This window comes from Pholcus phalangioides, unplaced genomic scaffold, assembly GCF_987345545.1.
Source record: "Pholcus phalangioides strain wild (caught in Gottingen) unplaced genomic scaffold, Ppha-v1.0 ptg000020l_1, whole genome shotgun sequence".
Lineage (NCBI taxonomy): Eukaryota > Metazoa > Arthropoda > Arachnida > Araneae > Pholcidae > Pholcus > Pholcus phalangioides.
Genome location: NW_028301613.1, coordinates 3731890 through 3745399, shown reverse-complemented (window position 1 = coordinate 3745399; position 13510 = coordinate 3731890). Strand labels below are relative to the sequence as shown.

The following is a 13510-nucleotide window of genomic DNA, read 5'->3' as shown; positions in this document are numbered from 1 at the left end:
CCAATATGCGTTAAGAGGTCGGGGACAAAGCTGACAAAATTTTGCTAACTAGGGGCGGGAGGAGGGTGTTGAAAGTGTCTCCAATATCTGGGGGGGGTCAGAGTTTTGCTGATTTTTGCTGACAAGGAGGAGGGGGTCAAAATGGCTAAAAATCTGCTTACGTAATACTTAGTGGCGTAATTACATAACGGCCCCTAAGAAAGGATGAAGTAAACACGTCACGTGATCTCCGGACGAATTATGTTTGCGCCAGAGTTCTTTCTCATCATCGCCAAGCTGGTGACCGCTGATGTCATTCTCTCTCTCTCCAATGATGTAAGCTCGATGGTAATCTGACGCCTAAGCAGCATATGCTTTCCTGAAGTGCGTGTTTTTTGGCTCTTTTCTATTGTAATTATTAGAGACTAGCACAAAACTTTAGGCACTAAAAATTGTAGAAATGGGAGGAAAATCAAAGGCATGGTTAATTGGGTAAAGGAAAGAACAACTAAAAGAGAGTGACGTGAGTGAGAGTGACTCCAACATTGTGAGTTCTGGCGTGGACACGTCACAAAATTTACACGAATCAGAATTCACAACGTCTATGACGTGATTTACGCCGCGTATCAAGTCAGTGTAGTGTATTTCAGCCTCTAGCGGAAAACGATTTCTCTTTCATTTTTCCTCTTTCCCGTCACGTGACCTTCCGGATGGAATTTAGGAACAATTCCTTGGTAGCATTTCTACTCATCATTCATGAAGTCATTGTTATGATAATTACGCTTTCTTTCATTATAACTAATTAACGATTAGTATTATCAATAATTAACCGTCTCCAAAACTCAATTGGATTCAGTATAATCATTAATTATTTTAATTAATTAATTAAGATTTCGCTTTTATAATGTCATTATTTAATAATTAATTAAAATATTTGAAGATTAAACTGAATCCAATGGAGTTTTTGAGACGATTAATTATTGTTAATACTAATGAATTAAAGTAAATTTTGTGACGAGGCCGAGATACGCCTCTTCCACACCCCCCCCTCCCGCCCTCCAAATTCCTCCAATCCTCCTCCGGGTCACTTAATTGATCTGTGAATGTTCCACGGGCCGCTTAAATGCTCTGGAATTGCGCCAGGGGTCATTTAAGTGATCCGTAAGTGTGCCGCTTAGTTCATTTCCACAAAATTAGGTTTGAGGCGGGTAGGCCACATCAGATAACTCCCAGGGCCACATTTGATCCGCGGGTCATGGGTTTACCATATATGGCTTATACAGGGTAGTTCTTAACCTTCAAATAGCATTGAAATTAACGGAAATTGATTATCGTATTATATAAAGGTATTTTCTCTCTTTCGAAATTTTAATTTAAAAAAAAAAAAACATTTTTCGCATTAAAAAAATAAGTTTTTTTATCGTCGTAAGGGGGGGGGGGGTTCATCACGAGAGCCCCCCCCCCCCCCGCACCCCGCGTGTACGCCTCTTATCCCACTAATATGCATTTTCCATGGATAAAAGGATAAGGCATGGATAAAATTTGCATCCTCAAAGCAACGGAAAAATTCCAATTTTTCTTCTTTTCGCCAGATTTACCGAAAGAACGGAAAAACTTCGAAATGTACAAAGTAGATGGCGCTGTACTTGGCCGGCGGTCGGTATAATCTATTTTGTGCAACCCATCGAGCTTATATTACTGGAGGGAGCATCCGACCGCCGCGGTGGCATAGACATCAAATGCAAGGAAATCACGTGACTCGGTGAAAACCAAGTTCGTTTCGCTCATAGAAATGTTTATACAAATACAAATACAACGCCACAACAGGCAAAATGCCCAACGAGGTGGCTGATAAAAAGATGCCCATAAAAATATGGATGTCATATGTTTCAAAAATACAGCAACCCCATTAAAAATGCAATTAACACAAATTATAAACAATATATACACATAATAAAATATTATACAATGCCCATAAAGAATACTTATGGTTGTCTTATTCTAAGAATGGATAGCTTCTCGATTTACCCCAACATGTTTATCGTATTTCTTTTTAAACGTGTCAATTGTGTTACAATTTACTACCTCCGGGGGTAAGCTATTCCATTTATTGACAACCCTATTAGAGAAAAATTCCCTGCGACACCATAACCTTGCATTGTCCCTCACCAATCGATACTGGTGTCCCCTTGTAAAAGCAGTTGATTGGCGGTGTACTAAAAGTTCATGGTCCATCCTATCCATCCCATTGAAAATTTTGAACACTTCGATCATATCTCCTCGACACCTGCGTTCATCCAATGTAAACATATTCAAAAAATGAAGTCTCTCTTCATAACTCAAGCCCTGTGTGCCAATAAGGACACGCGTAGCTCTTCTCTGCACCCCTTCAATCAAGTCTATGTCCCTCTGTAGGTATGGTCTCCAAAACCTTACCGCATACTCCAGTCCAGGACGAACTAAGCCTCGAAAAAGCGGAAGAATGACTTTAGGAGAACGCGAAGAGACCTTTTTGAAAATGAGACCAAGCATTCTATTCGCTTTTTTGACAACCGCTGAACAATGTTCAGAAACCGCTGAACAATGTTCAGAAACCGCTGAACAATGTTCAGAAAATATTGCGTTTTAAAGATTAAGAGAAGAGGATAGAGAACTCACGTAAAGATGAAAAAAACATTAAATTATTTATTTCATTAAAGTACCGGAATAATTTCTTTCATTAATGATGAAAATTTTCTTTCATCAATTCTGGAATTTTCCTTCATTAATACTGGAATTTTCTTTCAATTATTCTGTAATAATTATTATTTCTTTCATTACTTCTGGAATAATTGCTTTCGTCAATTTTGGATTTGTTTCTTTCATTGATACTGAAATTGATTTTTTCATTGATACTGAAATTATTTTTTTCATTGATTCTGAAATTATATCTCATTAAATTCTGGAATTATCTCTTTCACTAATTTTGGAATTATCACTTTCATCAAAGCTGAAATTATTTCTTTCATTAATTCTAGAACTTTCATTAATTTTGGAATTATCTCTTACTTTAATTCTGGAATTACCGCTTTCATGAATTTTAGAATCAACACTTTCCTTTATTCTGGAATTACCTTTCATTAATTTTATTATTATCTCTTTCATTAATTTTATTATTATCTCTTTCATTAATTTTATTATTATCTCTTTCATTAATGATAAAATTATTTCTTTCATTTATTGTTTTAAATTCCTATGGCTACCATAAGACAATAACGGGGGATTGCTTTTGTTTTCACCGAGTCACGTGATTTTCCGACGAAAGATGGGGGGACACCATTCTCAGCACTGCCAACATGGAGACCGCTGACGTCATAATCTCTCCAGTAATATAAGCTCGATGGTGCAGCCACATCATTTCGGCACTGGATGGACAAATTCCAGGTTCCGTGGCGACTAGGAAATCAGTTTTGGCACTTTAAATTTTACATGCATCATTGCTTAAATGAAGTGTAAGCATGGCACCAATTTTTTCGATTTCTAATAATGCGTCTTCCAATATGGAAATGGGTTACAAAGTCCCGGAAAAGTAAAAAAAAAAAACATTACTTAGAACAGCTTTCCTTGAGGGAGAACATGCTTCGCTCCTAGCAAATTTGGCTGGCACACAAATGTTATTTTCGATTTGCTAATGAAGAACCATATTGACAATTGCAGGATGACGCGACACCATAACGCTACTATAACCCTTGCAACTTTTGGCTTTGCGGGCACCGCAAAATGTTACGTGCAGCGGTCGGATTGCAAACTTTGGTGAATTGAAAGCACATCCACATCATATTACCACAACATACTCCGATCTGTTGCTGAACGAGAATTTTTGCAATTCCACCTCCCAGTCAGAGTCAGTGGAACAAAATATTCAACATTTCTTGTTAAGTCGCAGTTTTTTGTTTAAATGACTTCATTTTTGTGGTTTCCGTAAATTATGAAATTGTACGATGCTAATCAATCGACGCAAAGTTATCATTTTGTCCTGACTGGTTATCGTTTACATTCTGTGAGCGAATTTCATATGCGTTGGATGAGTACAGCGCCTTCTATTTTACATTTTAAAGTATTTTTCTCTCCCTTCGCCACACAATATTCCATTGCTTCAGGAATATTCAGGCAAATTTTCAAGTCAATTTGGCCAGTGGTTTTTATTTTACAGTGTTTTGAAATTGGGATTTTAGTTACAATCACCCTACATATCGTAAATCATTGCTAATTAACCTGCATCAATTAAGCTTCATGAAACACATTGTATTTGCCTGGTTTTTATCATAATTATCGCAAAATAGTGTCCTAATTTTCGTATTGAAAGTAACTACGAAAAATAATAAGAATTCTCTCGAACACAAAGTAATTCCTTAAGTTAAGCCATAAAATAATTAAATTGCAAAAGTTGGTTTTTATTAAAATGCAAGATATATTTTTAGATCAATCAAATATAAATCGCGTTAATTTATTACATTATTAAACATTTAATTTTTATTCGTTATCAGAAGTTTGAATAAATTTCCAGAAATTTTATTTATTTTTTAATGTAAATGCCATCAGAACCGGAAAAACTAGTTTAAACCAAAAAAACCCCCGACCTTTTGGGGTTTTTTTTTTCAAAAATACAATTGTTTACCAATCCTGGCTCAAGCCTTATGTGCCAACAAGAGCACACGTAGCTCATCTCTGCAACCCCCAAACAAGTAACTCTATGCTTCTCTGTAGGTAGGGTCTCCAAATCCTTACCGTATTTTGCAGTCCAGAACAAACTAAGCCCCGGAAAAGCGGAAGAAAAGCTTTTGCATAACGCGAAGACACCTTTTTAGGAATGAAAAATTGCATCAAGTACGTTGATTCCTGGATTGGGAGCGCAAGGTTCTTCCGATTCACAGCGCGGCGCTCTACCAACTATGCCAAATCATATATCCGTAGAATGGACATCCCAAACCAGCTCCAATAATTTTCAGTGGGACTCGATCAAGCCCACGGGCAGACCGAAAGCTCCAATAACTTGCGATCATCAGTAATCGAATATCGGTGTGGTCAACGATATTCTTTATGCTCATTCCTGAGACGACCTCAAATTCATGGATATTTTTTAGAAAACTTAACCTGCCAAAAGTACATTCTAAAATGCGGTAAATGTTTCCGAAATCTATACATGGTGTATGGTATTAAAAATACCATTTTAATACTGTACACCTTATGGTTCCAACTTAATAAATGCTCTCTCACACACACACACACAACAGGCGTTTGGAAACTACCCTGTCCAGTTTTGAGAGTGAATATACAGTGTATCACAAAATAAAAAAATCTAAATTTTTATACGTCCCCTGTGTGTGCTCCAACTCCCAATTAAAAAGTTATTGCCCTGCTTCTTCTGATGCCAACAAAAAAAATTCCATGTTTATAAAAAGCAATATTCACAGAGATATTAGATTTCGAAAAATGGAGGAAATTTTGAAAAGGACAGCGTTAAACCCGGGTAAAACGATTTCCCCGCATTTAACGCTGTTCTTTCCAAAATTCCCTCCGTTTTTCGAATATCTCTGTGAATACTGCGCTTTGAAACATGGAATTTTTTTTTTCTGTCGGCACCAGAAGAAACAGGGAAACAACTTTCTAATTGGAAGTTAGAGCACAGAGGGGCAATATAAAAATTTAGATTCTTTTTATTCTGTGACACCCTGTATTTTCACTCTCAAAACTGGTACAGGGTAGTTTTTGAACGCCTGTTAAGCATTTTCTAAGTTGGAATCATACCTCTACAATGGATGGTTGACGAGAAAAAAGCCGTGCTGGAACTTACAGGACACCCTGTATAGATGAAATAACATGTCCCGACTGACTGATTCATCATCGCCGAGCAGAAACCACTGAAGCTATAAATATGTAACTTGGTCAGTATTTTTATATTGTAATATAGAGATTCACTGAGAAGGGATTTTTCAGAATTCAATCCTCTGTTGTGTAGGGGGTGCAAATGTGTTGTATGGAGCAATCATCGCTGAGCCGAAATCGCTTAAGCCATAAATATGAAATTAAGTCAGTATTATACTTCAAAACGTATATATACCCACCGAGATGAAATTTCTGACTATTCATACTCCTAGTGTGTATATGGCGGGGAAAGAGGGGGGGGGGGGTTCAAAATATGAGCGAAATCATGACCGAGTAGTTTTCAGACTAGCAAATAAACGCGAGCGAAGCCGCGGGTAACAGCTAGTGCAGTATATTCAGAGTAATTTAAGCGAATATAAATTAGTATAGTTATTTATATCTATCTATCTATTATCTATCTATCTTCTATATATATAAAATTGATTTTCTGTGTGTGCGTCTGTGTGTGTGTGTGTGTGTGTGTGTGTGTGTGTGTGTGTGTATGTTCTCTATACAAATCTACAATTTTAGATCGATCGTCGCCAAATTTTGCATACATACCAAATGTGACCCGACTTGAGCGATAGGCTACTTTAAAATTTCGTCAGACCAGGGCAAATGCCCCAAATGGGCAAAAAAACTGTCCGGCAACAATGGTTTTTGGGCCTCAACAATCACTTTCCGAACGTTTAATTTGGTTACCGTGGTTCCCTAGCGATGAGTTTCAGACGTGTTTATGTCTTTACAATGGTTTGTCACTTCTTTAATGCTGTCAGTTATGTATAATAGTTTATGCCTTTATAATGGTTTGCCACATTTTCAATATACTCTCAGTAATGAGGCTTTTTGAATAGACGTCATGATCATCACCAGCATCGCTTTGAGGGTCAGGAAAAGGGTGATCCTTTGAGAAATCAGTATTAAAATTGCCGATTTAACTGCATAAATACGGAAATTTAGTGGGGGGGGGGGAGGGTTTCCTGCCACATCAATAATTTTAAAAATTAAATATTGAATTCTCGATTTTTGAAATATTGAATTCACTTGGAGATAGGAAGCCCAGAAAATTAAAAATATGAATAATTAGCCGGATCTACTTTTGAGTTTGATATCTATGTAATAACATTGATTTCAACTTTTTATTTATATCTTCTCAATCATGAAAATTAATGTCTCCGTATTGTCTTTTGATATTTATTTGCATAAATTCATATAGTTTAGGATGTTTTTAAAATTAGTTAAAGTAAAGTGCATCGGAAAAATTCCACAGCTTTAATTAAGCATTTTTGGAAGCTGAAACAGGCAGAAATAGATAACTAGAAGTTCAGGGGGAGGGAATCGAAATACCTAACACCCATAAAAAAAAGGGGGGGGGACTATCCATTTCTACGTTTCTTTAAATTTAGATTTATTTCTTTCATGAGTCGCGCAGGACGTCGCCATATTGGTTAACTTAGACACGGTTTGCATGTCCCTCAAAGAAAGAGGGAGATATCACGTGTTTCTAACAGCCTCATTGAAGAAAACCCGGGCAGCGCCGGGTATTATAGCTAGTGTATATATATATATATATAATGGTAAATTTTTTTTTGCAGGTACTTGAAGATGGCACCAGTAAAAAAGAATTATAGATTTTGGGAAACTGCACAGAGACTCTAGAAAGTTCTTTTACTAATGTCCAATAGGATAGGAATTGTACAATATATTGCGTAATAACTACGCTCTTCTAGATACATCACTTGCAATTCTTATACTTCAGGATTCTTTGGTAGATCAGAAGAAACGGAGACCAATCTATGAGGTCACAATACGGAAATGATGAAGATAACTCGAATTGTGTTCTGATCATATCCATCTTCTGCGTGAAGTATTCCTAATTTATCTCCCGTGATTGCATCGATATTGATGAATATTGATGAGAAGAAGTGGAAGAGAAAAAACGCGCATACACTCACGCAGAAAAAACTGCACGTTGAAAGAAATTTTATACAGGGGCGATTCTTGTTAGCCAAACATTCTGTGAAATGCCTAAGTTACACCAACACAAAAGGGTGCACAATAAAAGGACGCCACATGAGTGCGATCTTTGCAGTAAAACGTTTTCTCGCATTAGTCAATTGACTATTCACAAAAGAGTCCACACGGGAGAGAAGCCGTATGAGTGCGATTACTGTGGTAGAAAGTTTTCTCATACGTCTAGTTTCTACAGGCACAAAAGAACCCACACTGGAGAGAAGCCCCACGAGTGCGATTTCTGTTTAAAAACTTTTTCTGAACGCTATCATTTGAATATTCACAAAAGAGTCCACACTGGAGAGAAGCCATATGAGTGTGATTCCTGTGGCAAGACGTTTTCTCGTATCGGGGATTTGAATATTCACAAGAGAATCCATACTGGAGAGAAGCCGCATGAGTGCGCTTGGTGTGGTAGAAAGTTTTATGCCATCGGTAGTTTGAATATACACAAAAGAATTCACACTGGAGAGAAGCCATATGAGTGTGATCTCTGCGGTAAAACATTTTCTCTAATGGGTAACTTGAACCGACACAAGACAGTCCATAGTGGAGAGAAGCCGCATGAGTGCGCTTGGTGTGGTAGAAAGTTTTCTACCATGGATAGTTTGAATAGACACAGAAAAATTCACACTGGAGAGAAGCCATATGCGTGCAATCTCTGCGGTAAAGCATTTTCTATGATCGGAACCTTGAACGCGCACAAAAAAGTTCACAGTGGACAAAAACCACATGTGTGTGATCTTTGCGGCAAAGCGTTTGCTAAAATCAGTCAATTGAATGTTCACAAAAGAGTACACACTGGAGAGAAGCCATTGGAGAGTTATATATGTGATTTCTGCGGTAAAACGTTTTCTCATATGGGTCACTTGAATATTCATAAAAGAGTTCACACTGGAGAAAAGCCACACGAGTGCGATCTCTGCGGTAAAAAGTTTTCTTGCCTGGGTAATTTGAACGTTCACAGAAAAACCCACACTGGTGAGAAGCCGTATAAATGCGATTACTGTGGTAAAACTTTTCTACGTAACGGTCATTTGAATACTCACAAAAGAATCCACACTGGAGAGAAGCCACACGAGTGCGAAGTCTGCGGTAAAAAGTTTTCTTGCATCAGTGGTTTGAACTTTCACAAAACAACCCACACTGCAGAGAAGCCACATGAGTGCGATCTCTGCGGTAAAAGGTTTTCTCGCATTAGAAGTTTGAATATTCACAAAAGAACCCACACTGGAGAGAAGCCACATAAGTGCGATCTTTGCGGTAAAACGTTCTCTGACGTCAGTGGCGTGAACATTCATAAAAGAATCCACACTGGAAAGAAGCCACATAAGTGTGATCTTTGCGATAAAAAATTTTTTCAGGTCTGTGATTTGAATGTTCACAAGAGAGTTCACACGGGAGAGAAGCCATATAAGTGCGATCTCTGCGTTAAAACGTTTTCTCACCTCAATAGTTTGAACATTCACAAGAGAACCCACACTGGGGAGAAGCCATATAAGTGTGATCTCTGCGTTAGAACGTTTTCACATATCAATAGTTTGAGCATTCATAAAAGAACCCACACTGGAGAGAAGCCACATGAGTGCAATCTCTGTGGTAAAACATTTTCTGAAATGGTCAACTTGAACCGACACAAGAGAGTCCACAGTGGAGAGAAGCCATATAAGTGTGATCTCTGCGTTAAAACGTTTTCTGAAAGCAGTAGTTTGAGAATTCACAAAAGAATCCACAGTGGAGAGAAGCCATATAAGTGTGATCTCTGCTTTAAAACGTTTTCACACCTTAATTGTTTGAGAATTCACAATAGAACCCACACTGGAGAGAAGCCACACGAGTGCGATCTCTGCGGTAAAACATTTTCTGAAATGGTCAACTTGAACCAACACAAGAAAGTTCATAGTGGAGAAAAGCCACATGAGTGCGATCGGTGTGGAAGAAAGTTTTCTTGCATCAAAAGTTTGAACATTCACAAAACAACCCACACTGGGGAGAAGCCACATGAGTGCGATTGCTGTGGTAAAACATTTTCTGTCATCAGTCGTTTGAAAAGACACAAAAGAACCCACACTTGAGAGAAGCCACGTGATTTATGTCGGTGGTCGTGGTGAAACGCTTTCTCAAATCAGTAGTTTGAGCATTCACATAAGAATCTGCACTGGAGGGAAGATATATGGGCAATTATACTATATACCTCATGTGACATAGTATTGTAATCAACGATTTCACATGTAAAACCGTGTTTTCACTGAATCGCGCATTCATAAATTAGACATTTCCGTCTGTCTTTGCAATTAAAAGACAAACAGGTACAATATATGCATTTGTATTCTCTGAATTACCTCTTCGGAAACTCACTTTTTTTTTCTATCGGTACAACTATGGTTGGAAACATGAAAATGTCTATGGAGAATCATCACATTGAAGTTTGTAAACTATATCTGGCTACAGGAGTGATGATTTTTTTGATTTTATTAAAAAAAGATTCATTTATTTGATTGATGTCAGATTTTTTTTTTAGTTTACTGATGTTTCTCAACAAGATATACCGTATAATTAAATACTGTATGCATATTGCTAAATGCAATATGTATAGAGTAATTAAATCTGTAATTTCTTTAAGGAATATAAATAAATTTTAGCTTGCAAAAATAAGGAATTTTCAAAAGGTATTTGTAAACTAAAGATATAGAATCATATATACTTTTGAAATGTGTCAGTACATTTCATTGTGCGTATAGAAATATTACGTATTCATTAGATACTTTACAGCAGGATTGAATACATTTTATCCCCAATAGCTGTTCATATTTTTAATAGAAACACTAGTTTTGACGCTTTTTCCACTCTTAATTTGTTTCGCAACTTGGAATGAACTACACTAAATTTGAAAAATTCCTTTCAACACAGGCAGCCGTTGCTTTGGCTGTTGTTAGGACGTTCACACAAATCGCATATCACTCTCCGTAATTATATCTTTACCCGAAACAGTCTAAAAACTATTCCACCGCTCAAAGTGACACGTATAAAAAATGTTTGTGATAAAAATAAATAAATTTTCGTCTTGGAAACGGTTGAAACTTCCCTAAAAATTTGAATGTAATTTCTATGAAACCAAAGCCACATTATCGTTTGATAAATTCCAGACCTTTATTTATTTCCCTCTTCTTTTGTGACATCAATTCCCATATTAGAAATTAACACTGATGGGCTAAGAATGAATACAGCAAAGTTTGCATCTGTTGATGACAACACCTTTTTATGGTTTGATGTTGATACCTCTTTTATTTTCAATTCCAGCTTTTTTCGATGCTAATACACATTCAGCAAGGGGAGCAGTTGTTCCTTCGTATAAAATTAATGGTTTTGGCTATCGGTTTCGGAATCGCAAAACAATATCCTCAAAAATTCTTTTCACCAATCATTTTAGATTTTCCAGAGATGTCACTATTTATCTGGAGTGTGAGTGAGAGAGAGGGGGGGGGGGAGAGAGATATACCAATGCACTTCGAACCTTTTGCAAGTTACCATGGTTTCGGGCATTTCGAAATTATTATTTTTATATAGTTGTAACATGCTTTCTAACGTTAATTTTTATCAAATCTTTGGTCAGCAGGTTTAAAATGTTGACACTGTATGCACCTATATGTAAGATGAGAAAAGCCTTAACTCCTTATTTTTCTAACTCAGTCTTTCTGGCAGGAGACTGTACTTGCAGTATCTGTAAACAACATTTGATTGTTTGTTACAGGCAATATTGTTACATTTGAAGTTTTCTTCTGATGACTTCACTGAACTAAAAACCTAATCCGCTGAATAATTTCCAGCAGGTGATGGGCCAGATGTGACAACAGTATCATCAAGAATGACTTTACCACACTGTTTGATAACACTCACGTAATTTATTCATTACGGACATTCGTTCATCAACCCATTGCCATGAAAACTACCTGATTTTCTTAGTGATCCGTAATTATATGCCGTGGATCATGAGAATGGGCCGCGTGTAACATGAGTGATGTAGAACCGAACTGGGGGCCACTTAAGTGCTCTAAAACCACGTCACATGCCACTCAAGGGATATCTAAATGTGCCAAGGATAGCTTAAGTGTTCTGGAAGTGTGTCTCGAATCATTTAAGTGATCTGAAAATGTGCCGCGGGACACTTAAATGATGTGTAGACCATCGATTAAGACCAAGCTTCATCGATTGATCCTTCATCAGTTCTTTCAAGATACACACAAGCACATACAAACTATTCTATATACTATACCCGCTTAATCGGATATTACATGCTGGAATCGTGGATATACGACTCGGCGTGCGACCGACTGCATTTCCCATATCACCGTAAAAGAGTAGACATTCTGAGATGAAATGATGAAAGATTGAAACCGGAACAAAAAATAGTTTTTCATGGGGAAAAAAATTGTTTCGTGAAAAAAACCCCAAAAAAAAGTCAATCTTTCTAGTATTAAAAGTAATCCGACTGCATAAAGAAGTAATCGGAAGAGAGGAGTAGAATCAAAGTTAGGCAAGCCTATGGCATGGAGGACATAAAAATGAGAAAATTAAAATCAGAGATTATGTAAGAGCAGCTGCAGACAGTCCTGATATATGTACAGGATTGCATATGAAGATCCTTACAGGGATGGAAAAGAAAAACTCTTTTTTTTTTTTTCTCCTCACAATATTCGTTTGAGCAATTCGCAAGAAAAATGGTTATGTTGTTTAATATCTACTTAATCAGTGATTCACAAATGAGAAATGTAATTAGGAAGGTGATCTTCTGAGGAAACCCCTTGACTATAGTCCGTTTTAGGTTAACTTTGCAGTGAAGAGGAAGCTACGAGGGAACCTCATCACTCGTTGCTATGGCAACAAAAGCCTCTTAACCAATGTATCGATGCGCGGCCTCGGTAAGGTATGAAGATTTCTAGGAATATCGAGCCAAAATGTCGTGGTTGCTATAGATTTTTGATAATGGTAACCACTATTTTTTTCTAATTTAAAAATTTCAAACGAAGAAACATGGGTTCTAAACGATATTTCTTCATTATTTTTTTCAAAATCACTAAAAAAATTGAAATATTCTGTATAAAGGATCATCATAAAAACTCCGATTTAAGGGAACTTTATTTTGCGGCGAAGGAGTACACGCTCTACCTTTCTCTCCACTACAAAGTTAACCTGAAACGGACTATAGTAGTCGATCGTCTGCTGTCGCTCTGTATGCATCGCTTGATTTGATCGCTTCCAGCATCCGCTCCGTATGAAAGTGCCCATTTAAATTTCAGCTCTTTACTTCTCCGTCCTTCGGGAATTTTTCTAACAAATTAGGGAATTCGTTATAAATTGCAGTTTTGTTATTACAATTATTTCTGGTATTACGGATCGCAATATCCCGCTTTTTTCTCGTTGAGATGTGTTTACCCTTAGCACGAAAAAATGTCTAATTTCTCATCTTAAATCATAATTTGAATTTACATGGCAAATACATGCTACAAATCGCAATTAAAAAATAATTTTAATAGATATATTTCAATAGGATATATTTCATCACGTGACTTGTGTGTGGGTGTATATTTTAAAATAAACCCAACATATTTCATTC

At 36.9% G+C, this 13510-nt stretch overlaps 1 protein-coding gene across 1 annotated transcript; it reads left to right on the top strand.

Annotated features, from left to right (window-relative positions):
* The first annotated feature begins 8316 nt into the window (after nt 1–8316).
* LOC149070769 (uncharacterized) lies at nt 8317–10391 on the top strand. Its single transcript, XM_089248519.1, has one exon. The coding sequence runs from the start codon at nt 8412–8414 to the stop codon at nt 9969–9971; it is 1560 nt and encodes a 519-aa protein (XP_089104645.1). The 5' UTR covers nt 8317–8411; the 3' UTR covers nt 9972–10391.
* The last annotated feature ends 3119 nt before the right edge of the window (nt 10392–13510 follow it).

Excerpts from the sequence above, each read along its gene's own strand:
- LOC149070769 (XM_089248519.1), top strand. The coding sequence starts at position 8,412 with ATGGGTAACTTGAACCGACACAAGACAGTCCATAGTGGAGAGAAGCCG.